Source organism: Anopheles stephensi, chromosome 3 (assembly GCF_013141755.1).
Source record: "Anopheles stephensi strain Indian chromosome 3, UCI_ANSTEP_V1.0, whole genome shotgun sequence".
NCBI classification, from domain to species: Eukaryota; Metazoa; Arthropoda; class Insecta; order Diptera; family Culicidae; genus Anopheles; species Anopheles stephensi.
In genome coordinates this window covers 56,579,388-56,604,539 of record NC_050203.1, presented here as the reverse complement: position 1 = coordinate 56,604,539, position 25,152 = coordinate 56,579,388, and the positions used below count along the sequence as shown (strand labels likewise).

Sequence of the window (25,152 nt, the reverse complement as noted above, 5' to 3'; positions counted from 1 at the left end):
AGGAGGCTGGGACAGGAAGAAGGCGTTGGAACTAAATTATTCAAATTATGTTAAATTTATGCTTGCCCAGTGTGGGACTGCAGCTTGGCGAGGAATGAAACCGTGCACGGCTTCATGGTTTGTGCAGTTGCACGGTGCTAACATGTAAAATGATATGAAGTGATTGTAGACGAAAGATTGTATCGATTGGTAAGCTCGGTTGTTTATGTGAGCAAGAAATCCATAGCTTGAAGAACGAGGTGCTGAGTAAATTAATTTATCGAAGAATATTCTGAGGACAGAGGTGCGCTCACTGATGGGAGGTTTTATGAGCAAATCAAGGAACGGAAAACCAGAGAAAACATCCACACCGAAAAAGGTCCACTAACTCTGTCTAATGACATAAATCCTACACTTTATCACAGTGTGACATTCTCAATTCATTAAACACAAACAACGTACCAAATGGATGTGAACTTCAGGATAAATTAAAGCGATCCACATCAGGTACTACATTTGTCGTTCACCTGCCCCAACCAAACGCTAAAAATGTCGTACAATTCCCACCGTAATGAGCGGGATTAATTACTTGCGACTACATGCACCCGCGAAGAACAGGATAACGACAGGTCCTGATCCCTCCTTATTCACTAGAGGGACGAAATGGTGAATGTTTATCCTTTCAATTTAAAATCAAGCTATAATAAGGAACGCTTCTTCCTTGCTTCGCCCAAACGAAGACATTCCCATCCCCAGCCCATCACCATACATCAAGCACAATTCTCACACCGCTCCCCAGCAATCGCTTTATCGTCAACAGCGAGCGAAACGTCGTGCACTAGTAGTTCCCGGTGCCGTGAACATTTTGAATATTAAATGGCTTCATTTGCGAACCTTCGCCAAATTTGCCTCATATGCATACATAATTACTCTTCATTGCCTTCCGACCCGCTCGGAATGCCTCCTGTCAGAGACGGAACACGGCACATCACATCCACCCTACGTCCAACTCCACACCGACGAGCACACACATCGGGAGGATACACAGCGACTGGAGATGTGGCGTTTTATGCTGCGCAAATGAACCAACAAATTTCCTCACAGCTGCCACACTAAATACTTCCTCCTCAATTCCGGATTCTCACTCTTTAGCACTCTTTCTACCAACCGCAACAGCAAGATATCATTTTCCGTTGCCACTAAGAACGGGTTGGGAAGTTTCATTAAGAAATTAAATAAATTCTTGCAAGAACATGGTATCTCATGTCTCTTTCTCTAGAACGTCGATGCACGTACACATGCAGGAAGACACACTTGAAGCGATAATAATTATTGATTCAGTTAGTAAAATAAATAATATCCTCGGAGCAGGATCTTGCACCAGAATCTTTCAATCCGATAAAGGTACGTTGGATGGGAAGCATCGGTGTGGCGGCAGCATTGGTGACAAAATTATGAAACGCAACCATGCCGTATTAAGAATGAGCGTACTTGAAAGCTGAAGTTATAAAATTAGGCACATTGGGCAATGGGGCCGCCAAGGCTGCATGAGTGCGATGAGCAGCAGCTGCAGTTTATTTATTCAATGTTCACATATTAACTTTCGTTGCTATACCCGAAACGATCATATACCTTGGCGAGCTGGACATGGACACTAAGTATGGACATACGGACACAGAAATGGCAGTTAATCGACTCACGAACCCCAGCAGCCTTTTCTACCTCTACGTGTGCCGTGTGACGATCCAAGGTAAGTAAGAGACTGTGACTGCAACATTGTTGCTAAGGCTAAAATTTTATCTCGCCCAGGCGAACTATTCACCTGTGCTGACTAACTAACGGACGAAGTTATTTTTGGATTCGGCGGGATCTTTTTGTCCGAAAATTATGTCGCCCATCAACAAGGCTCGGAACACGGTAGGAGGCGCAGGAAGAACTTGTTTCCCAATTCATCAATTATTCAACTATCACCTTTGGGGAATAGATATTGTTGGGAGATATATTTAGAACACACTCAGAAAAAGAGCTGTAAATAGAAAGGCATTTATTTATAGCCCCATCAGGTACGTACAGGTGAGTTGAGAGAAGTTAGTTTTTTTTTTGGATGGCATCCACCGTGAGCTCCAAGATAAGGGTAAAGTCAATACTAAATATAAATTCTACAACACTCTGACCACACAGCAAACCAGAATAAGAAATCATAAAAAACATACCACATTGTTGCTCCGTGTTTTTGTACTAATGCAAGCCGGTTTTGGGATAAATTTGGCTAAACGTACCTGGAATTGAAAAAACAAATGGAAAAGGAATTAGTTACAAGATATTAAGCGTATCAGATACGGAAATCACGAAAGTCAAGCCTTCTTCAAGGTTGACAGAAGGGAAACGATTATCAAACTATCACACATTTTCTGGATCAAACAAAATCGCTCCCAGCGAATACTGGGAACCGGGGTTTCCTTAACGGGACAATGTACCTTGAAGAAGGAAAACGGGAAGCCTTCCCACGGGACACGCAAGTCGCTGGAAAACCATATTCCGGCCAAGGAATGTTACCGCTTCCGCGTGTAATAATTGACCACTTGTTGTAAGCGCAACGCTTGACTATTCTCCTTGTGGAGCACATGCACACACACACACCCCGTTTGAAAACCTCACACCGGGACTCGTCCAAACATTCGGAAGTTTGGCATGGTGCGTACGAAGGTCCTTTTGACATGAACAGTTTCCACGCGAGGCAGAACTGCTCGTGCGGGAGAGCATGTTTGCGGGCGTCTAAGGTTCGCCTTCTTGGCTCGGAAGCTTAAATGCGCTCACTCGCAACACTCTTCAGCAACCCCTCAAAGCGTCCAAGCCAAACCAGGCCCGTAGTGTGCATAGTTTCTGAGTTCCGCGGTGCCTGACTAGCGTCAATTGATATGCAAATGCTTAGGTCGGTAATTTATGTACTCGCAAGCCAGTCCCGGTCAGTCGACAGTTTTGGGACTGTAAACGGCTCTGGGGTGGAGGTTTACTGCGAGATCGAATCAGTTCTTGGTGGTGCGGTTTGCCTAGCGCGTTTCGACGCCTCTGACCGCGTAATGTGCAACAGGACCCACGATTCAAAGGGGCAATCCCGAAAAAGAAAGGATTTAGAGCCTATGCAGCCGTTGGAAGTCATCACTACTCCACGTTACCTTAGAGTTGTTTTAGAGCAGTCTATTCAATATGTTCTTACGGGGGAAAAAAACTTGTATGTGTGTGCGTAAATTTTGTTCTCTTTTTTACCATTCCCATCTGCAGCATGTGAGCGTGTCATTCCGTGTGTGACTGCGCATTAATGAGCCTCTCTAGGCATGGTCAGATGCAGCAGCGTTATTATAGGAGGCGGCTGTAGTAAGATGGGATATCTATTCATAGGGGTAGCCAAAGCTACAGCTTGTGTGCACCCGTACAACAGATGGGAATCACTGATTTATCGGCGTTCGATCGACGTTGCATGCCAGCATAAAATACGATCAGATACGCCAGACAGTAGCCAGAGTTACCTTTCTGCGATCTGTGAGTGTCTGCAGAGAACCGTAGAATTTATTCAACTCGCTTTTAATTCATTTCTTTAAATTAGGGAGAAAAAAATATATTTATTCAAAACTCATTATTAAGGGAATGATATTCTTTAAAAATAAACAGACACATTAAAACATAACCTAGCAAAAGTGTTTCACTTCCAGCCCACACGTGCGATTCTTCCGTCGGATATAGACGGCGGTTTAAACAGTGATAACGCTTCGCAATTGAGTGGCTTAATGATTACAGGGTTCACCGATAGATAGGATACGGCGAGCATACCTTAGCGGTTCGCGCAAACGTTTAAGATATCTGCGGCCATCGATAGCGATTCGCATGTACAATTAGCGACTGGCCCAAAATGGATAGCGATTCGCGTGCACACTTTAGTGAATGTCAGAATTCGGCGCGGTTTGAAAATATAGGTTTATACGACCCAGGTTGAGGAGTCGAGATTGGAAAAAAATCGTTTAAATTTCGTTTTTTATGTAATTGGAAAGTTGTTGCGCACAAAAGTGATGTGAAAATTAATGTTCATGATTATAAAGCATAAATTAATTGATTTTCAGCGTTGGTTAAAAAAATAATAACAAAACTATGTGAAACATGAGAAGAACAGCCATGTGGAGAATTCAAACATGGACGTATATACACTAATTCAAAACTGATGCGATCTCGAAAAAAAAATCCGTTCAGGTAATGAAAATATTTAGCATATTGGTCCAGCAACCGAAGCGTTCACAGTTTTACCAAGCGATTAACAATTAGAGCATCATTTGCGGTTTCATTATACATTCCTTCGTTGTTTTTGGTTTTGGCAATCATCCTTTTAAAGGTACGAATTTCAGCACAATTAAAAAGTGCTACAACTAGAATTCTAATTGAATTTGAGTGTTTATTAGGTGTTTGGCTACGATAGGAGCTCTTGCTTGTTGAAGTGCGCCCGTGCAACATTTTTATTGTCGGTAAATTTGTTTTATTAACGCACCGTGAAAGAATACAGTGAGTTTCAATAGCGGTATGTGCTGAAGCGAAACAACTGAGACACACATCGTTCTTTTTACTTTTTGCTTGCAGATATGAATTCCAGCCAAAGCTCTATACAAGAGGAAAATGCAAGCAGCGCTATGCAAGCACCTCGCCGCCGAAAAACTACCAGCAACGAAGATAGAGAGCGCGTGGTAACGGCGTATGAAAACGGAGCCACTGCAGCTACGATTAGCGAAATGTTTAATTTGAAAAAACCGACTGTCCATGGTATCATCAAAAAATACCAAACCCAATGGCAAATCGAGGCAAAGAAGCGTGGTGGCAACAGATCTAAACTATTGTCGCAGCAAGCCGTAATTGATGTTCGGAACTGGATCGACGAGGACTGCACGGTGACGCTTAAAGCACTCGCAGAGAAAGTGTTCGAACAACACGGTGTTCGAGTTTCGTCCACAACCATAGCGAGGGAAATAAAAGGATTCAACTACTCTCTGAAGATGGTCAAACTGTTACCGGAGCGACGCAACACACCAACGACTGTCGAAGAAAGGAAACATTACGCTACACAATTTTATGAAATTGCGCGCGGAATTCCGGATAATGGATTAATCTATTTAGACGAAGTAGGATTTAACGTCAGTATGCGTACGCTAAAAGGACGATCGCAGAGAGGAACACCGGCCACCATCACCGTTCCACAGTTAAGGACTAGGAACATCTCCATCATTTGTGCTATGCATCGGTACGGCGTGCTGCTTTACACCACACACACTCGATCCGTAAACCGTGAACGGTTTATACAGTTTATTGAAGAACTAAAGCAAACCCTGCGATCGAAGAATATTAACAGCAGCTACTTCATAATGGATAATGTAGCTTTCCACAAAACACCCGCAGTAAGAGTTGCAATCGGAAATGATAGCGACAAACCTTTATATCTACCACCCTACTCACCATTCCTTAATCCTATTGAAAATCTTTTCAGCCAGTGGAAGAATTTTGTGATGCGAAGCAATCCTTCAAATGAGGATCAATTGATGGAAGCGATTCGGAATGGATCCAGGCTAATAACCGCACAGGATTGCGATGGCTACATTTCGAATATGTGGCAATACATGTCCCGTTGTTTGAGGGGCGAAGAAATTTTAGATTAAGTTATGTATAAATACATAAAAGATTAGAAAGTAAGATTTTAGTTTTAATGTGTAACATATTGTATTGACGATTCTTAAAAAGATGAAATGTAAATAATGCTGCTGGACGAATTAAAATAACATTTCCGTTGCTTTCAATCACTATCTCATCCGAACATGCTATTCGAATACCGTTCCGAATGTGTAAGAAAAAAATTATTGGCATTTTAATTATAATCTCTCTGACCTGGCCGTACTAATCACCTCAAAATCGCATGTTCGGATGAGATAGTGATTGAAAGCAACGGAAATGTTATTTTAATTCGTCCAGCAGCATTATTTACATTTCATCTTTTTAAGAATCGTCAATACAATATGTTACACATTAAAACTAAAATCTTACTTTCTAATCTTATATGTATTTATACATAACTTAATCTAAAATTTCTTCGCCCCTCAAACAACGGGACATGTATTGCCACATATTCGAAATGTAGCCATCGCAATCCTGTGCGGTTATTAGCCTGGATCCATTCCGAATCGCTTCCATCAATTGATCCTCATTTGAAGGATTGCTTCGCATCACAAAATTCTTCCACTGGCTGAAAAGATTTTCAATAGGATTAAGGAATGGTGAGTAGGGTGGTAGATATAAAGGTTTGTCGCTATCATTTCCGATTGCAACTCTTACTGCGGGTGTTTTGTGGAAAGCTACATTATCCATTATGAAGTAGCTGCTGTTAATATTCTTCGATCGCAGGGTTTGCTTTAGTTCTTCAATAAACTGTATAAACCGTTCACGGTTTACGGATCGAGTGTGTGTGGTGTAAAGCAGCACGCCGTACCGATGCATAGCACAAATGATGGAGATGTTCCTAGTCCTTAACTGTGGAACGGTGATGGTGGCCGGTGTTCCTCTCTGCGATCGTCCTTTTAGCGTACGCATACTGACGTTAAATCCTACTTCGTCTAAATAGATTAATCCATTATCCGGAATTCCGCGCGCAATTTCATAAAATTGTGTAGCGTAATGTTTCCTTTCTTCGACAGTCGTTGGTGTGTTGCGTCGCTCCGGTAACAGTTTGACCATCTTCAGAGAGTAGTTGAATCCTTTTATTTCCCTCGCTATGGTTGTGGACGAAACTCGAACACCGTGTTGTTCGAACACTTTCTCTGCGAGTGCTTTAAGCGTCACCGTGCAGTCCTCGTCGATCCAGTTCCGAACATCAATTACGGCTTGCTGCGACAATAGTTTAGATCTGTTGCCACCACGCTTCTTTGCCTCGATTTGCCATTGGGTTTGGTATTTTTTGATGATACCATGGACAGTCGGTTTTTTCAAATTAAACATTTCGCTAATCGTAGCTGCAGTGGCTCCGTTTTCATACGCCGTTACCACGCGCTCTCTATCTTCGTTGCTGGTAGTTTTTCGGCGGCGAGGTGCTTGCATAGCGCTGCTTGCATTTTCCTCTTGTATAGAGCTTTGGCTGGAATTCATATCTGCAAGCAAAAAGTAAAAAGAACGATGTGTGTCTCAGTTGTTTCGCTTCAGCACATACCGCTATTGAAACTCACTGTATTCTTTCACGGTGCGTTAATAAAACAAATTTACCGACAATAAAAATGTTGCACGGGCGCACTTCAACAAGCAAGAGCTCCTATCGTAGCCAAACACCTAATAAACACTCAAATTCAATTAGAATTCTAGTTGTAGCACTTTTTAATTGTGCTGAAATTCGTACCTTTAAAAGGATGATTGCCAAAACCAAAAACAACGAAGGAATGTATAATGAAACCGCAAATGATGCTCTAATTGTTAATCGCTTGGTAAAACTGTGAACGCTTCGGTTGCTGGACCAATATGCTAAATATTTTCATTACCTGAACGGATTTTTTTTTCGAGATCGCATCAGTTTTGAATTAGTGTATATACGTCCATGTTTGAATTCTCCACATGGCTGTTCTTCTCATGTTTCACATAGTTTTGTTATTATTTTTTTAACCAACGCTGAAAATCAATTAATTTATGCTTTATAATCATGAACATTAATTTTCACATCACTTTTGTGCGCAACAACTTTCCAATTACATAAAAAACGAAATTTAAACGATTTTTTTCCAATCTCGACTCCTCAACCTGGGTCGTATAAACCTATATTTTCAAACCGCGCCGAATTCTGACATTCACTAAAGTGTGCACGCGAATCGCTATCCATTTTGGGCCAGTCGCTAATTGTACATGCGAATCGCTATCGATGGCCGCAGATATCTTAAACGTTTGCGCGAACCGCTAAGGTATGCTCGCCGTATCCTATCTATCGGTGAACCCTGTAAGGGTGTAAGGGAGTTGGGAAGTTGAAAACACAGGGATAAACAAGCTCCCCCACTTACACACACACACACACACAGTCGCACGCAACCAAGTTTTGGCGCGTAAATCGTACGGAAAATGCAAAATGTTTTGCGCCTGTGTTGAGCGCGAGCCGGTGGGCGGGGCTAAATGCAACATGGGAGTACAATTTTCATTCTCTCCCTCTCCCTTTGTGTGTGTGTTTGTGGGTTTTTTTTGCGCACAATGGGCACGCCCCATTCCAAACGATCGAATAAATGTGGATTTTATTTTGGTGGAGTAATTGCTGAAATAGTTATTGTTGTGGCACAGCGAGGAAGCAGACTTTGGAGTGATAAAATAATGAGATGTTAATCGAATTTATGCATTTTTCGTGAGAGATTTCTATACAATTATGGAATTATTTTTTAGCAATTTATTGCGGAAGTGAATCCGGCTTTTTTACCTATATTTATTAGAAAAATATAAATTTTAAACACGAATTGCAATTTGTTTATCAGTTTTACTTCAAAATTAATCGCTGTCACCAACAATATTTTAAGTGCAAAGAAATCACATTGAATATAATTTATCAACAGCCATAAATGATAACTCAACATTAACATTCAACATCCTTTCGATCGACCAATCTTCGTGCAGATATTTCGATCGTAAAGGTGGCACAAAAAAAGTGAATTATCACGCAACGGATAAAAGAAATAATGTGTCTACCTTTCCATTCGGCTGAGGGGTTTTATATTTTTTTCATTCAACCCAATTATGATTACCATCCCTTTATTTCCGCGCGGTACCACTATTAAAGGCGTCATCGGACCCAATTGACGATGATGGGATCTGCTGCTGCTGCTGCTGCTGGGAGGAACGGAAATGTCTTTCCGAATGCCGATCGGAATAAAACAATTCCTGTCCAGGACCCATGGGAAGCTCGCTTCTGAGATTCTCAGCACCAACCCGGCGGCGAATGGTGAAGCCAAAGGGTCAAATCTAAAAGCATGACTGACCCTGAAGAAACCACGACGGACGCGCAGTTGTTACGAAGAAGCCCTTGCCCGAACCCGCGGCCTGGCACAACAGCACAGCATGTCGTGAAATTGTCATTTCGTAAATTAAATTTTGATATATTGCAAAAATTATTAAATCTGCACCGAACCGTGAGGAGCTCGTATGCGCTCAGTCCCGAAAGGAACTCTTCCCATTTATCTTCCCACAGTCGCGCAAAGCAAACGGTCATGGGGCAAGAATCGTGAAGAGCATGTTAACGCTGGACGAGCGCAGGGATTATTAAAGACAAAGACACAGAAACAAGCTCATTCACCACAGCCAGTATCGTCGCTTTCGTCTGTAATCACTTCAATTTCTTTGATCCTTTTACAGCTCTCTAAATACGCACGTTTTCTTTGCCCGCGAAATCGGATAGGAACCGGTCGGGACGAAACAAAATGAATCAATTGGTGGTTTACTTCGGTATCAATAAGAGAGAGAAACATGAATGGTTCCCGAGGCTTCACTGCGAGAAGATGCGCAACAAACCGGGGTAAAACAAAAGTTGGATTGCACGCGTGCACTTTACTCCCCACTAACTTGGCGATGCGTCATACGTTCTTGATTCCTTGTCTGAGGCTTGGTTCGAAAGGCACATGCATGCTAAGCACTTTCGAAAGAATCACGATCGTAACGAGAGTATAGCAGAGTAATGGTATAAAAAAGAGCCTCAGCGATGCCTCAGTTGGGGGGCTCTGCAGTTGATAGTGAAATCACTTGGCGCATGTTTTACCAGGACCATTCTTTGTAATCTTTTCGCGCGTTTACTGCGACTCTTCATGGAAAATCGTACGCGAGACAGTCTTCCCTTGCCATGCAAATCCTTAATTTGGGAGACACAAGCCGAAGAACTAAAGCTCTGGTGAGACAGGCGAGAGATTACGAGGACAGAGGTGTAGCAGGCAGAAGAACCCGGCGCAAGGTAAGGTAAGATAACATAACATTAAATTTAATTTATTACAGCTTTAAGACACCGACGACACCGAACGACGAGGGCGAGAGAAAGAGAGAGAGAGAGAGAGAGAGAGAGAGAGAGAGAGAGTGGTGCGCGAACACAGCAGGACAATGCAAAACTCGGGCGCTTTTAAAACCCTGGTGTACTTCGACATTGGGGCCTCAGATAAGGGCGGCCATGATGATGATGAAGATGCAACACGGATGCTAGGCTGGTGGGATTGAACGTTGCGCTCGCGCTGCTCCATAAATCCACGCTAGACGCGATAAACTCCACTTTTCGTACAGAGACGTCTTCGTCTTCCCGTCGATGATCTATTAACGCATTACTGCCGGATGATGAATGCAACCGTGGCGAAAATAAATAAATTATTTAACCCCTCCTCGACTCGACTCGAGCGATTCTTGACGGCGGGTGCGAGCGGATCGATTAGACTTCTCGCTTTCGCGGCACCGAAGAAAGCACGGCCTAAAGATCCGTTTAATGACACGCTCTCACGCGTTCACGGGTCGCCTTGCCGCTCTTGGGAAAACCGTGTACCGCCGTGTTGGGATACGGGAGGGAAAATATAAACACAGCACAGCAATCCTGGCAAAAATCAACAAAAAGGGTGTGCTGCTGCGTCGTGTACTCTCCTCCTAACTCCTTTCGTGATTCATCTCTCTGAACCTTACAACAACCCTTAAGGAAACACCGGTTCGGGGTTCAATTATCGGGCGAGAAAGAAGATATAAATAATAACAATAATGTGCTTCATTTTCCCGGCTCTCGAGCTGGAAGCAGCCCAGCGCGACTTGAAGCTGAGGGAGCAGCTGGTGTCTGCGTAAATCAATCCTTTTTTCCTCCCCCCCGACTTTTGGTTCTAAAACCTCCGGCTCACTTTCCAAAATAAGAGCACACTTTCGCGGGCCCACGCGGCGAAGAAACGGGACAGCTGCGAGTAACCGAAACATGAGCGGTACTGCAACTGCAACTGCACCACCCGACAATAACCCAAAGTCCCGGAGTTCGCGCGATCAGTAATCGATACTTTGACGATGCATTAACGCATTGACCGGCCAGTGCTCGGTCCGTTGCGTTCCAGTTTTATTTTCATCCTTCGCGTGTCCTCCTCAACTTCACTTGTGCGCCTAGGCCACGCTAACGATGCGAGAGCCTCACTTAAGGCGCGTCCTTACGTTGGCTGGCTTCTCACTTGCTACTCCGCGTCGCTCGACGGTTCCTGGAGAATTTCGTTGCCGGACTTGGCGGAATGCGGCAAGGATACCGCGGGAGTACATAAAATTTTATTGCTATCATAATATTTTTGTAAATATGACCCAAGAAAGGATGACGCGGCTGAGAAGGGAGACGCCAGACGTGCAACTGACGATGAGTTTACTACTTCCAGCTCTTGCACAGGGAGGGAAGTGGTCAGCGGTCAGCAGTAGCAGTGTGCGCAAACGGTGAGGGCAGTGTGCCGCGAATCCCGGCCGCGCCAGCAAATCGGCGGCGGAGATTCCTTCCGAAGGCGCGCACAATTTATGACGTTGCGGAAAGTGTAAATTGCGAAAAGATTTGTTCGGTGTTCTGTGTGCTTGTGTGTGTGTATATTTTTCTGTTCTTCTACATTGCTCCATTGGCTGTGTTCTGGTCCTGCTGCTGCTGCTGCTGTCCTGCTGTTTCTTGCAAGCGTTCTGCTCAGGAGGACGCTTCTTCTTCTGTCTGTGACCTGCGCGATTCTAACCGGAGGACCATCTTCAACACCAAAGCACCCGGTTGCTGAGTCAAACACAGCTACACACAAGCAAGTAAATTAATACTTTGCTCAACGCGCTTAGGGGAGTTCGGGTCCTGGCTATTGGCATATTTTTATGAAGTGTAGTTATGTTTTGCATCGATTACTTCGCCTCTCCCAAGCATACGGCGGTTCGGTTTGGGGCTGCTTGATGACTTGAACAAGCGCAGCATAACTTTGAGCAGCGCAACTACTAAACAAACCAAAGCCAGGGAGAAAAAAAAGACACCACAAAAGCAATCCGCGGAAAAGCGCACAACAGAACGAGGCGAGTATTTTTATCGTACAATTTTTATCTGCCACCGCAGAGTCCGCAACACGACACTCGCTGTCGCTGTCTTTTTTTTTCATGCCCGCATGGTTCTCCATCTCGCCCCGCCTGGTTGGGTTGTGTTTTAGAAGAAGCTAAAACGGTGGCGCGAGCAACGTTTTTATGTTAATATTGGATAATAAATTCCGGTAGCCGGTAGTATGCTTTGCCACCACAACCAGCTCGACGAACAACGCTACGGAATGCAGAGATTCGGTTTTTATGCCAACTTTTATTTGCACCACTCTTTCTTGCACCGGGCCCGGTGATGCAGCAAAAAGCTGCGATTGAGTTTTAGATTTTAAAAGGTCCTCTCTCTCTGGCGGTTGCGCGGTCGATTGGTGGCAAAAGATAATAGGAACATTTTATGTGACGCCTTTTTGAATGTGAGATATTGCGCTAATCGTTATCGAATTCGTACACACGAAAAAACTAATCATTAATTATTGAGAGTATCAGGTTATCGATTTATCATCATTACTTTCTGCAAGAAAAGCAAGTCTCGTAGAGTATTCTGATTAGAATATCGTCCCAGCAGGCCATATTGAGAGACATAGTATTCGAAGGAGCATAATGACTTCAGTGAACTCAGGAGCAAAAAAAAAAAAATTGTGTCTCCAGAACTACTCCTATCTCGGGTCGAAAATCACTTTCGATAACACCACAGTTGTTGAGCCACGACCAAGAATGCTGCCTTTCAACTGGGCAACTTACATCCTGAGGAAACTTCTCCACTTAAAATACCTGTCGTGAACAACAACGCTGGGACATTAATAGTCCTAGAACTCACATACGCCTCCGTGGCATGGACTACGTCTTAAGATGACGAAATCCTCTAAGCGATATCTAAAAGCATGAAACTAAATGTCAGGTAGAGGATCAACTTCAGTGATCGTCGCTGTAGAATGATCGGACTATTGGGGACCACATATGACTCGCTAATCATGTTCTGAAATAGACACCTAACGCCGTTCAACAACAGGGATAGTGGAGACTTTGCAGTTCCTATTTGTGATGGAGTCAGTGGGTTGATAAGTACGCCAGAAATTCCAGAATATTTTGTTACCACTTAAGGACGCTCGATCGTGAGCAATATCGAGGATTTCCGCAACAGACCAAGACACCAGATTGTAGTGCCTGACACATAAGCAAGTAAATCATCGCCCGACAGGACCCAAGGATCCAACATTTACCTTCTTCGTTTGGTGATTCCGCCCAGCGAGGGCGCCAGCTCCGTTAGCTGCGGGTCAGTTTGCATTGGCGAGACGCCGGCCGCAACGGCTGCTGCCGCCGCCGCCGCTGCTGCCGCTGCCGCCTGCTGATGGTTGTGGGTGACGGCGGCAACACCGGCCGCACTGGCCGCACTCGGGAGGGGCGGGGGCGGCGGCGGTGGCATGTGGTGTGGCGAGGCGTAATGGTGGCCGAGCAGCGTCGAGGGGCCAGGTACATTGTTGAACGAGGTGATGGTTGAAGGCGGCGTCGGTGAACCACCGTGGTGGTAGGCCGGGTACGGATGGTGATGGTGCGGTCCGGCCAGGTACGCGTTGCCCGGTGTCGCGTAATGTGGCGGACCTTGCGATCCACCCTGCGCGTACGCGTACATCGTGCTTACGTCATATGGTTCCAGTTTGCAAAACGTTTTGATCTAGGTTGCGTCCTCAAAGTTCGCCTCGCAACACGCGTTCGACCTTTGACGGGTTGTCTGTACTCTTTTTTGTCTTCTTTTTGGTGTTGGTAATTGTTGTAGTTGCAATTTTCTACACCGGAGTAGAATTTGTCGGGCGCAACGCGATATCAACGCTCTATCGCTCTCACTCTGCCTGGATTACACTCAGAAACTCTTCTAACACGCGCTCCAGCGTGCGGGTCTTCTACACCAGCGACGAGCAGGAACTACTAGACGCGTTTCCGGCGTCCAATGTCCGGGGCACCGGGGTGGTAGGTATGCAAATGCACAATAATCTCTCGCCCTCAATCGTCCCGTGGGGAGGCCCGTCCCAGCAGCAGCTACTACTGCCTCCTACTCCAGCAACTCCACAATCCGATACATCCGCCGATAATTGATCTGCTTAACTCCTATATCCACACACACACGCAACACACACACACACGCCCTCTCGTTAGTGAGTGTGCTCGTACTATTTTTTTGCATTAATCTTTCATCTCTCCATCCACATGTTGCGCTATTCCGGCCGAACACAAAGCAAAAAAAGGGCTACAATTTAGCACTGCTTAACATATCATCCACCGACCGTTTTGGGGGGGATCATCCACACCACCCTCGATGCAATTGGCCGTGAATGCATTCAGCAGCTACTCGCACGGGGAAAGTGACACAAAACAGAAAAAAACAACAAGCCCAAAACTGCACATCCTAACGCACTCGATGCATTCCGCCGATCCGTCACTTGTAGTAGAGATACCGATACGATTTTTTTAAATATTATTATTTCATACACTTCATTTACTCAACAAACAAGCACAAAAACAAACACTGTCACACACACGCACCGAATTCGACCCCGGCCTCTTCTTCGCCAACACCGATGCACTAGCGATGGCGCACACACACTCTCACACGCGCGGGGAAATGAAAAACTTCAACTTCACAGTAAACGGCCGACTGCCGACGGGGAAAATATTGCAAACGATGTGTTGAGGATTCACACTCGGCACACTATTTCCCTCCTTTATTTAATTCCACTTTTCACGCGCTTTTCACCTTTTTTTTTTTGCTCTCCTGCTCGCACCGCAAAACTTCCGTCGGAACGCGTCGGGTTGCCTGATGATATTTTATACTATTGAACGGACCTGTGTGCGTCTGAATTGGATTAAAACAAAATAAATGAGCGACCAATTTTTGCTACCCATTTGAGTTGAATTAAAACACGACACCATTCTGCAACCTTTCACACTTGATCATAATGCACTTGAACGAACGAACGAAGTCCGGGGGGTTGGGATTGGGGAAAAGTGCATAAAATCACACCACATCGCATTGCTTCCTCATTACAAGCACCGAACCGCCCTCGCTTCCTGTCATTTATCGTGTTTTATGCGTCTCCTGCTGATGGCCACAACGGTCCACGGTTTGGTCCACGTCCACCAAACAACCCCCCTCCCCCCCTAGTGCATCCATGTCCAAGTCTCCCCATGTGTGTTGTGGCCCTGTGGCGCACTATCGTACGATATAGATGTTGTGCTGTGTGTTGACCTTTTCGAGCACGCTCTCGAATTCTCGGTATGTAAACGCGCGCCGAGGTTAATAAGCGGTTCCGAGTGATCTAATTTGATCACTATCACACGCGGATGGTACGCGGGTGGTGGTGCTGGGGCACTCGTTAGCTCGCGGAAAACGCCTGTTGTCCGGTGGTTATGATTTTCTTGTTAAAGCGGTTTGGCTTTTGATGGATGAAAACTGGCGAGTTTTTGATACTAATTTTGTTGAAGTCCAGAGAGCATCTCTTCTTTTCTTGAAGATATTATAACAACCTTCAAGTGCTGATAACGAGAGGAATTTTAAGGCGTAACATTTCATTCCCAGATTGCTTTTCTACCAGCGCCAATTCCAAACCCACGAACCCAACCGTTTCCATCGGGTACAGCAACAGCCACTGTACAACGCCTAGACTCGAAGGGCAGTTTCCGACGAGCATTGGACATCGACAGAGTAGGGGCAGATGGGAAAGGTAAGGGGTCGTATGGGGGGACGGGTTTGGTGTATATATTGGTAAACATTTCTGCAAACACTTGACCTCGGCTGAACAAAAAAAAACCCGGCGAGGCAGTAGTAAAAGCATCACCACACCATACACCATAGCCAGCACAAAAGCATTCGCGATTCTGACGGAACACAGCATTTTTCGTGGCACTCGTGGTCCCTTGAGATCTGGTCCCTCCCTCCCGTCGTTGCTTCTCCCTGCACCGAGCTCCAGCAACAACTGGCAAGAACGACGCAAGCCAGCAAACGGTTGTGAGTGTGTTTTTCCCTTTTCCACCACTTGCACAGGCACATTCGCTGCTGTTGGCATTGTTTTCTTTCTGGTCGGCCGCCACCTTACAATGTCGCCCCGAACCACCCCGAACGGTGGTGGTGGTGGTGGTGGGTTGGCGGGTGCTACTCTTCTTCCCCGTTTCTTACCGGCCGTTTAGGAAAAACGAGCTATATGCGAACTGTATCGTTTCAACTTCAGCTCCGAGCTGCGGTGTAGTGTGCCATGGGCCATTATTGTTGTAAAAGATGTGATCTTCGAAATTGTAGGATTTTCCCAACTGTAAACACATTAGGCAAAACGCTACCTTTCACTGACTTTATGGAAATATCGTAACAAAAATCCTTCGGTAAAACCCGCAATTACGATCGATTGCTTGGTGCAAACGCGGACAGCCATGAAAGTAAAACCTGCCAACATTCCACCGAATGCTGGTGGCACAGCTGAGCGAGCGAGTCACCAGCACCAGAGTTCGGTAAAGCTGTAAAGTCCTTTTGTTTATGTTCACCCCGGGACGACAGTTCTATCCTGTCCTGCGCTGACAGGCCCAACGAGCTTTTGAAACTCGAAACCTAACAACGTAACCTAACAACAACGCCGACTCGGATATGTTTATCGGAAGCCGGTTAAACAGGGACCGCCCTTTCGAGAACCCGGGCTCACCCTTACAAAACGGATGCATCCGACCTCCGGGTTTACGCCTCACTTGCAGAGCGAGATTTATGTACTCAGCTGCACTGGAAGAATGCGCAGTTCTTAGCAGTTTGCAGGACCTTCTTCTTCGTCCTAGCCTCTATTTCCCTGCTCCTTGTTGCTAATTTCAATCCAAAGCGGCTAGAAGTAGCTGTCACTTTTTTGTGTGTGTGTGTCCTTGCTGGACGAACAATTTACGTGTGCATTTATGCACCGGCACATACGCATCTCGGCCCGTCGCCGGTGCACAGTCACTTCCATTTCCGGTATCCGGTGTGATTTATCACAATCCCGGCCGCTTTGTTGTGTCCATCTCGTTCCTTTTTTTTTACACCAATCAATCTATCAAGCCTAGTTCTACCGCACGGCGGGATGGAATATATTATCCGGTTTCTTCCCGTACATCCACTCCGCAGGGGATACCACCTGAAAGTTAAGACGGTACCACAGGTACCTCCGGAGATCCCAACAGGAGGAACCTTACCGATACCTAGCCGTGCGATAAAAACAAACACACCCAACAGGTATCCGGCGAGGATACCCTTCTGGTAGTAGTTCCTTTACCTGATGTATGCTGCTCTGCCTCGTGCTATTGACTTGCCAGGATGATATGTTTTTAATTATTTTCACACCTTTTGGCTCGCTCGCTTTACTCGTAGCTGTATCTATATCTCTTTCGTTCCCGTTTTTATGGGACGACCACCCGTCGATCTAGCGATAGCAGTCTCGCAAAGGGAACAGGTAGGCAAGCACCGCGTTTCTTGGAAGGACACCTCGGGCAGGACTGCATCTTTCGTAGGCAAACACCAGCAGCGGTGAGATAGTGCCCCCGTGAACACATGTCTGGGCTAAATCTTACACCAATCTTCATCCTGATGTTTATGAATGAAGTTTTCTTCGGCAAGAAGTGCTGATGATATCTAAATCGCTTCCAGAGCATAATTCATAGTCCCAGCTGGCTCGTCAGCATACATCCCGGATACTTTCGGTTTAGTTGTAACACCACTAGTTTGGATTTACTGCCACCATAACGTGGGGCGAGAACCCAAACATAAAAATAACGAATTGTTAGCACATTTACATTTTTACCGCCCAGCTCCGTTTCAGTGACGGGCTTCAAGGGCTTCTGTCCATGCGTAAGTAATTATGCGTCGTGTTCATCAGCCGGAAATAGAAGAAAAGAAAAAGAAAAATAAAACGTCTACAGTGCACAAGACGATAATGAAAGAAGAATTAAAACCGGAGAAGGAAAAAAAAGCGCTTCTGCAGCAGCATACAATCGGCATGTGTAGCATTCCTGGCGCAACACAGTCATACTACTCCCGTTGGTGGTGGTGGCTGCACCTACTGCAATTACATTTCCGACGCGTACCACCGACCGCATCGATGCTCTTTGTCTTTCGGAGCTTTCGGGCGGGATTTATTTTTGCCTCCACTAGCAACAATATTGGACTTTGTCACAGTCGAATGGATAGCGCGGCAGACGAAGCGGTAGATAAGTGATACCCTGCCCCGGTCTACGGTTAGCTGCTCCGAGTTGCGAACTGTCCGAGCAGAGTAAATATTCGAGAACGCGGGGTAAAGTTGCAAAAAAAAACCCGGGGATGGCGTTGACTGTCGATTAGCAGCCCGTTTCGCACCAATCGTAAACATTGGCGTAACAGCATAATGGGGCGAGTGCGCGCGCGCTAACGCGAAAACAGCAGCATTAAGGCTGCGTCTCTCGTTAATAATGCAATAAATGTGTGCTAAATGCAAAGTTGCCACTACATACACCTCACCGCACCTTCTTACTCCCATCATGGCGGGGAAACAAGAAAGGAAGTACACTTTTAATGAGACGAATGGGAGCATTAATTTTCGTTTACTTTAAGCAGCTGTTGGAGATGGGTGCATTACATCGGAAGTGTCCGGTCCATAAAAGATACAAGCTCCGGGGGCCAGTCAACCCATGCCCAGCTTATTGGGTATCATGTTCAAAGGAGCGAGGAAGGAATTGATTCTTTAATGGCAGACTAGAGACAGTAGTAAAATAAATGAGCAGCATTTAACAGAACATACGCGCCCCGTTCTGGCCCACCAGTGCTACCTGGGAACCTATTTGTGGTGGGTTATAAATTGCTGGCGCGAGTAGCAGTAATAAATGGGGAACAAAAAACCCCCATACAGTCAATCTACCCGGGTGGTGTGTAATCGATCATCTATTAACGCTTGGAGGGTTGATAGCTACACACATACCCGCGGGCCTGTCCTTCGAGGGTCATCTAAAATAATAACCAAATTAATATTAAATTGCAACCAACAGAACAATCCTAGAAACGGTGCCTGATGAATAGTGAAGCCGCCGCATTACATTATGCAGTAATGGCGAACATATGTAGCCTCTATCGGGGGTGTAACGACGAAGGTTCGGTACAGATAGATGGCTACATCTATTTCACAACTACGCCAACTCGTTTTCCCGTCTTTTTCGGGTTTCATTACAATCGATTGAAGCGGCACAATACTTTATGATTGTTCTGTCCAACAGCCCGCGTATAATATCCCACCGCTATGGGAGCTCTCCGTGGAAGACTTTTCGGTTCAGTTCGTTTTCGGCAAACGGCAAGGTTATCATCGGACATATCAAAATATCAATCAACTGGCAGACAGCGGCCGACACACACACACCAGCGCAACACGGTGGACACGTTAAACGCTTCTAATAACACAATTCAAATTGGCCTCAATTTTCCCTAAGCCGCACGAAGCTATGGCGGCGAGGGAGGGAGCGAGCGGTATGCAGGGCGGCAGCGTTTTCAAATTGTTTTAATTGGCTTTCCGAAAAAGCGTTCGCGGGGAAAAACAAAAAAATACATAACTACAACCTCCCTTTTCCTTCCCACCGTAGAGACTCTCTCTCTCTCTCTCTTGGACAGCCCAAAAAACCGATCGCCATTTGTGATCGGCCTTTGTGCATGTGTCACCGACAGTTGATCCATAGTGTACACGGGTGGTAGTGAGCGAGCGTCAGCCCAGCTCACTGCTCATCGAACGTAGTTCCCCATCGCCCGCAACAAAGGCAGGAAAAATAATGAAATGAGAAAATCTATCAGAAATGGTATGGGCCACACCGTGTACGAGCTCCTCACTGGCCACAGCTACATAATACTGGCCGTAGCTTGGTGTGTGACGCTGTATTGGGCGCTGCTTCGAAACCAATTAAACTTTATCCTCCCATCTGGACATCCGCTCACAGTAAGCGAGCCTGCCACACACACACACGCGACTGGGTAAAATAAAAGGACGAACGCCGGTTCTCCCCATCGTGGGCTCACTCACAGGAGCAACAACAACAACAACAAAAAACTGCCGGAAACAAAGAATTGATTTCGAAAAACTGATATCACCCCCGTCAAGCGTGTGTATACGCGCCGCTTTGTGTGTGTGTGTGTCTGTTGCTGGTGTATATCCTTCGTGCTGCGTTTACAACTCCTACTTACGCACCCTAGTCACCAGTCACCAGTGCCAGTAGGTTTGTTTTAATAACCGGTGACTATTGACCAAGGATTTTTCGTCTAGAGTACCAAACCCCGCTTGCCGGCCTGTGAAGACCTGTGACAGGGTTCGATCGAATATTTGGATATGATTCATGGATCAGGAAGCGGGTGCGCGCGATACTGTGCCGCCTGGTTTTGATACCTCGTAAAATTCGGCTAAAGGATCAGGAGGTTTAGGCTCACAACTTGTAGCCAACAAAAACAGTGCTTTACGGGGGAACCCCCTTCATGTTGCAGCGCATAGCGCAACATTGTGTCGGTAGTTTTAGGACGTCTGGCAGGACTCGCGATGGGATGGGAAAAAAGGACGACGTCTCCAACCGTGCCTGACGGCTACAACGACCGGCACTGTATACAGCCACAAGGGGGAGTTCTGGATCAGCTGCAGTACGAGACCCCCTAAGCCTCTTTTTTTCTTTTTTACTTGAAGCAGTTTTTGCTCCCTCCGTCCCTTTAAACTGGCGCGCCGACGGTCACTTCACGCATCGTCGCTTTTTTGAAGACATATCCTGCTGTAAGTGATAGTTAATTAACCCTGTAGGGTACTGTATTTGTTTGACCTCGCTCGTTCGGGGTGCCCTTCTTTTTTTTGCTGTTGTTGTAGCTGTTGTGTTCTCAACTTTGGACCACCACCAGAACCGCCTATGCTCCTCTGCAATGGATGATGCTCTAGAAAACAAAACAAAAATCACCAAGGTGGTCTCTGTTTTTTTCACGAGTTGGTCCTGATGATTAACACCATCACCATTAAAATTGGAGTCCTTTTTCGGTGCTGAGTTCAATGTTGTCCAATGTATTGGCGGCGCCGGAACCACAATGGAAGCTTATCCTATTCCCGGCTGGCTTTGAAGCTAATTAAGACTCTCCTCGCCCGCTTCCATCTCGCACACATATGTGGATATGGTTGCGTCTAAAACCCACTGAACCTTAAACAAAACCGAAACGAGAGAATAGTAATGTTCCAGACGACGCTCCCTCTCTCTCTCTCTATATCTCGACTGGTGGGGCGGATTTCGAGGACGGGTGGAACGGAGCACCATGGTCCAAAGGAAATGGCATATGGAACGGTAGTTGGTACCATTTTGGAGCCGAAGCTCAGTACACCGGATAGGACGGGTGGGCGAGGAAAAAAGAAATTGGTAGAGAAAATTAAAAAACCCCAATCCAGACTACGATTTCGACCGGCTTGGTTTGGCTCACAGCCGTCGTGACCAATCAATGTGCTGCAGCTGAAGATCCGTAACGAGGAGCTACTGGCCTAGAAGCGAGGAGCAGTAGTAGTAATTGTTGCCGCTGCTACTGCAGACCTACAGCTACTAGAGCTAATGGAAAATTAGCCGCTTTTTTGTTGTGTTGTTGACTGCAGCAGCTATTTCGCTGCTCGCTCAGTTTGTTTTGTCGGTCTGTTGGTTTAGTCCAGCCAGCCGTCCATCCATCCGAGCCCCGTCAGTCAGTCAGTCAGTCAGTCAAAGTCAGAGTATCTCTTCCGCGCTAAACACACCGGCGCGGAAGGACATCCTCCCAACCCCGGACCGTCGTCGTCAAAGTGTGTGCGTTCGAAAGGTCTCGGCACCGACAGCTGTCACAAACATTCGTACACTCTTGCGAGCACGACGACCACATGCGACAGAAGCACCACACAGCGACGACGACGACTACAAACACGACCACGCGCCAACACCGGGGTGCCGTGTGGGGATTCGGGATTGTTTATGGACGATAAATACACACAAAACGTTGCCCACTCGACAGTGTACACACACACACACACTCGCGCACAGGTTCGTTACTTTTATTCCACTAAAAACTGAGTGAGTGTGTCGTGTGTTTTTTTTTTCATATATTCCTCCAAGCTACACAACATAGTTGCAAACGTGGTCTATTTTTCAAGTGTGCCTTTTCTGAGGCGGCGGCATCGAGAAGGCTAATTTTCTCCGAGAACCAGCGACTCCGAAACAATGGAACGTCAAAGGTGGCCTCCGAATGGGAAGGATGACGAAGATGATGATGAGCTGCATACTGCCATCATCCATCCTTATGGGTGCTCCCCAGAGAACAAATAGACGCCAGAACAGTGCTGAATTAGCTTAGCCGGCACAAGCGAGCCACCGAGAGAGAGGGAGAACTCAGTGTAAAGGGCTCACATAGGGTGCAGGCTCACAGTAGTTAGTAGTATTATTCAAAAGCCCCTTTTTCCGGTTACTTCTTTTCGTCGACATCATCACCTTTTGGCGGGCGGCCTCGCGACCAACAACAGCCGCAGCCAGCGCCCGGAAAAGCTAGCCAGTGGTGCGCCCGTGTTGTGCACAAAAATGATAACAAAGTAACTAAAAACATACTCGAAATAAGAAAAAAAAAGTGCTCCAACAAAAACAAAATGTGCCACGCTCCTCCCCAGATGTCTCTGGCCGCCTGCCTCTCGTCTTTTTTCCACAGACGTAGAAATGAAAAGTTTTTCCGCCCTCCACCCCCCCCCCCCCGAGCGGGACAGGAGGGGAAGCGACTAGTGGAGAAGCGCCTAGCGGAGAGAACATTTTGTGCTGTAACTTGCAGGCCTTCACCAAAGGCAAAACATCAAACAGTAAGCAGCACCAGAGCTATGCAGGGAGCTTGTGCGAGGGTTGCTGATGATGTTCCCGGCGGGTCCCGCGAAAAGGGTTATGGCGCGGCTCAAGCACACACACACACACACATTCACCCTTGGAAATCATGCTCTGTATTTCTTTTTTTCCTCACTCGCATTTTTTTTCTGTTCCTCGAGGTGGCTCGATTTTCTTTCTTGCGCCAATTTTGCCCCCAATCGGTCCCGGCTTCAACTTCGTTCATCCAATTTGAAGAGACGTTCTGGCGGCATATTTGTAGAATTCTCTCTTGTGTTACGGGTTTTTTTTTTCGTTCTCTTGTTTCTATTTCCCCAACAAAAGCGTAGTGTGGCTGTTGTAGTTTTGTGCTTTATACCTGTGTAAAGTTGTCTTTTTGCCTTCTAAATTGTAGTGCTGTAGGTTATTTAACCGCCCCTTGTGCTCTGGCCCAGCACCAGACCCGCGTCCGCTTTTGTCTAGAAGCATTAGCGCTAGCTCTCCGTCTATAGTATAAAATGTGCCGACATTTAATGTGTGTTTCATTCCAAGGGGGGTCCTCAAACATCGACCGACGGCCGACCGAAGCGACGAACGCTATCTCTGCCCTTTCGCCTTTTTTTCGAGACCCGGCTTCAAACCGTAGAACAAAACATTGGAGCGCGCGCAAGTAATATTTTTTTCCCCAATTTTTTTAAAACCACAACTTTATTCTTGCCCCAGTTTCTACTGCTGCTGCACTTTTGCACTGCACTTTTTGCACTCGCGTTTGTTGTCCGATGGCAGCTGCGCGATCGGTGTTGTACAAGCAGGGCCAAGTTAGTTCTAGAATTTCAACCCTTTACTCATGTTCGCGCGGTTCCTGGGAGCGGTGATGATGGGGGGAAAAAACAACGAAAGTTAAACCCCTCAAGACGCTACAATGTTAATTATAGCAAGCGCACGAGCCCATCCGACGCTAGAGCGTTCGGGGGATATTGGTGTGCTCGTGAGTAGGCAAGTAACAAACGCGCGCACCACGGTCAACAGGCGATGCAATCTGAAGCATAGCAGGACGACACACTTTGTTTACTTGTCATCACTCAGCTTTCCAACCCAAAATCACTTGCTCTTTAACATTTCTCTGCAACGGAGCGAATTTCGTCCGGTGACTATTAGAACTTGATTCGCGAACGGTCCTTTTTTGCCCATCGAAAACTAAGCTTCATAAGACACTCTGCTTGGTCATTGGGAGCACATTCACAGCAATTGCACAAAAAAAAAAAGTCAGCGAACACGATCAACTCTCCTCCGCAAGGAGTTAACGAACGAAGTCGCACACACACATATAAACGTACACAAATTATCCTTGCATAGCTGAGCCGCCGTGTTGTGTCGCTTTGAAAATAATAATAAAAAAGGAGCACAATTTTAATTCCTTCTTCCATAAAACACGAACACCGGCGGCCGCATCCTTGCATCATGCCGGCCCGACCCGGCACACCATCATCAGGAGGAATGTTTGCAGGCAAGAGGCGAGAGAAGACACACGGGAAATGAAATTTATTTCCTTTTTAATTTAAATTTTCCCATTCTGACCCACCCATGCAATGGTGAGGGGGGGGGGGGGGGGAATGGTGGGAAAGAAAGTACAAAATTAACCTACAGCCATCATCATCATCATCACGATCATCCCGCTCTGACGGACTAAGGAAAGCGCCAGAGAGAAGGTTGTTAGGTGCAACTCCTAGTAGCAAAGCCCCCACCCAGAACTCCCGGCCGAGAACGGGTGAAAAAACAAACGGCCGAAAGCAAGGATCTGTGTGGTGGGCTGAGTAAATAAGAAAACTAGCACCAGCAAAAATGGTGCATTTCGGAACCCGTTTGCTGCAATCCGCAACACCGCCATCCGGTTGCCGCCGACTTTGGCCAATGGAGATGGAGCAGGGTAAGAGGTGTAGAAGGTAGGTAGGTAAAAAAACTTTCTTCACGAAAAAAAACACAAGGATAATATACATGCATAGTCCGCCGTTTTTTTTTTTTTTTGGCGACCGGAGCTCTTTTTTCCACTTTCTTCCCAGCGAACAAGCGGACTGCTCTGCAGTATTCGAAAGCAAACGGAAATGATTGCTGAGAAAATGAGTTAGTTTTTCCCCAGGCTGGTGGTGGTGGTTTTTTGTTTTTGCTTGCATTCCTTGCAGTGTTGTTTATTTGTTTTTTTTTGTTTAGCCTCCTTTACTGAATGTCCTGGATGAAATTAGGTGCCTGCTGTCGGGTTCAATGCAAGCA

General features: G+C 46.1%; 3 protein-coding genes across 15 annotated transcripts in view; 1 reads left to right on the top strand and 2 right to left on the bottom strand.

Moving 5' to 3' along the window:
- Window positions 1-25,152, bottom strand: part of LOC118508807 (aryl hydrocarbon receptor nuclear translocator homolog) — a 207,278-nt gene that overhangs the window by 137,013 nt on the left and 45,113 nt on the right. For 5 of the 11 annotated variants that reach the window (XM_036048538.1, XM_036048534.1, XM_036048535.1 and 2 more), the window contains one exon: window positions 13,275-14,902. The exons of 1 other annotated variant lie outside the window; for it this stretch is intronic. In XM_036048538.1, coding sequence (XP_035904431.1) covers window positions 13,275-13,684 — 410 coding nt within the window. In that variant the 5' untranslated portion in view covers window positions 13,685-14,902. Of the gene's footprint in view, window positions 1-2,192; window positions 2,259-13,274; window positions 14,906-25,152 lie in introns of those variants that run through there. 5 more of the 11 variants (XM_036048543.1, XM_036048542.1, XM_036048544.1 and 2 more) reach the window with 2 other exon arrangements.
- On the top strand, window positions 3,782-5,692 carry LOC118508819. Of its 2 annotated transcripts, XM_036048562.1 has the most exons (4): window positions 3,786-4,360; window positions 4,428-4,527; window positions 4,603-5,411; window positions 5,501-5,602. In XM_036048562.1, exons 3-4 carry the CDS (start codon window positions 4,605-4,607, stop codon window positions 5,540-5,542), a joined length of 849 nt encoding a protein of 282 aa, XP_035904455.1. In that variant the 5' UTR covers window positions 3,786-4,360; window positions 4,428-4,527; window positions 4,603-4,604; the 3' UTR covers window positions 5,543-5,602. The 2 variants fall into 2 exon arrangements, with proteins under 2 accessions (XP_035904454.1, XP_035904455.1); XM_036048561.1 differs by having other exon boundaries at window positions 3,782-4,360; window positions 4,603-5,692.
- On the bottom strand, window positions 5,965-7,980 carry LOC118508820. 2 transcript variants are annotated; one of them, XM_036048564.1, is made up of 4 exons: window positions 7,391-7,979; window positions 7,224-7,323; window positions 6,340-7,148; window positions 5,965-6,250 (listed from the first exon to the last, which is right to left on the bottom strand). In XM_036048564.1, exons 3-4 carry the CDS (start codon window positions 7,144-7,146, stop codon window positions 6,209-6,211), a joined length of 849 nt encoding a protein of 282 aa, XP_035904457.1. In that variant the 5' UTR covers window positions 7,147-7,148; window positions 7,224-7,323; window positions 7,391-7,979; the 3' UTR covers window positions 5,965-6,208. The 2 variants fall into 2 exon arrangements, with proteins under 2 accessions (XP_035904457.1, XP_035904456.1); XM_036048563.1 differs by having other exon boundaries at window positions 6,053-7,148; window positions 7,391-7,980.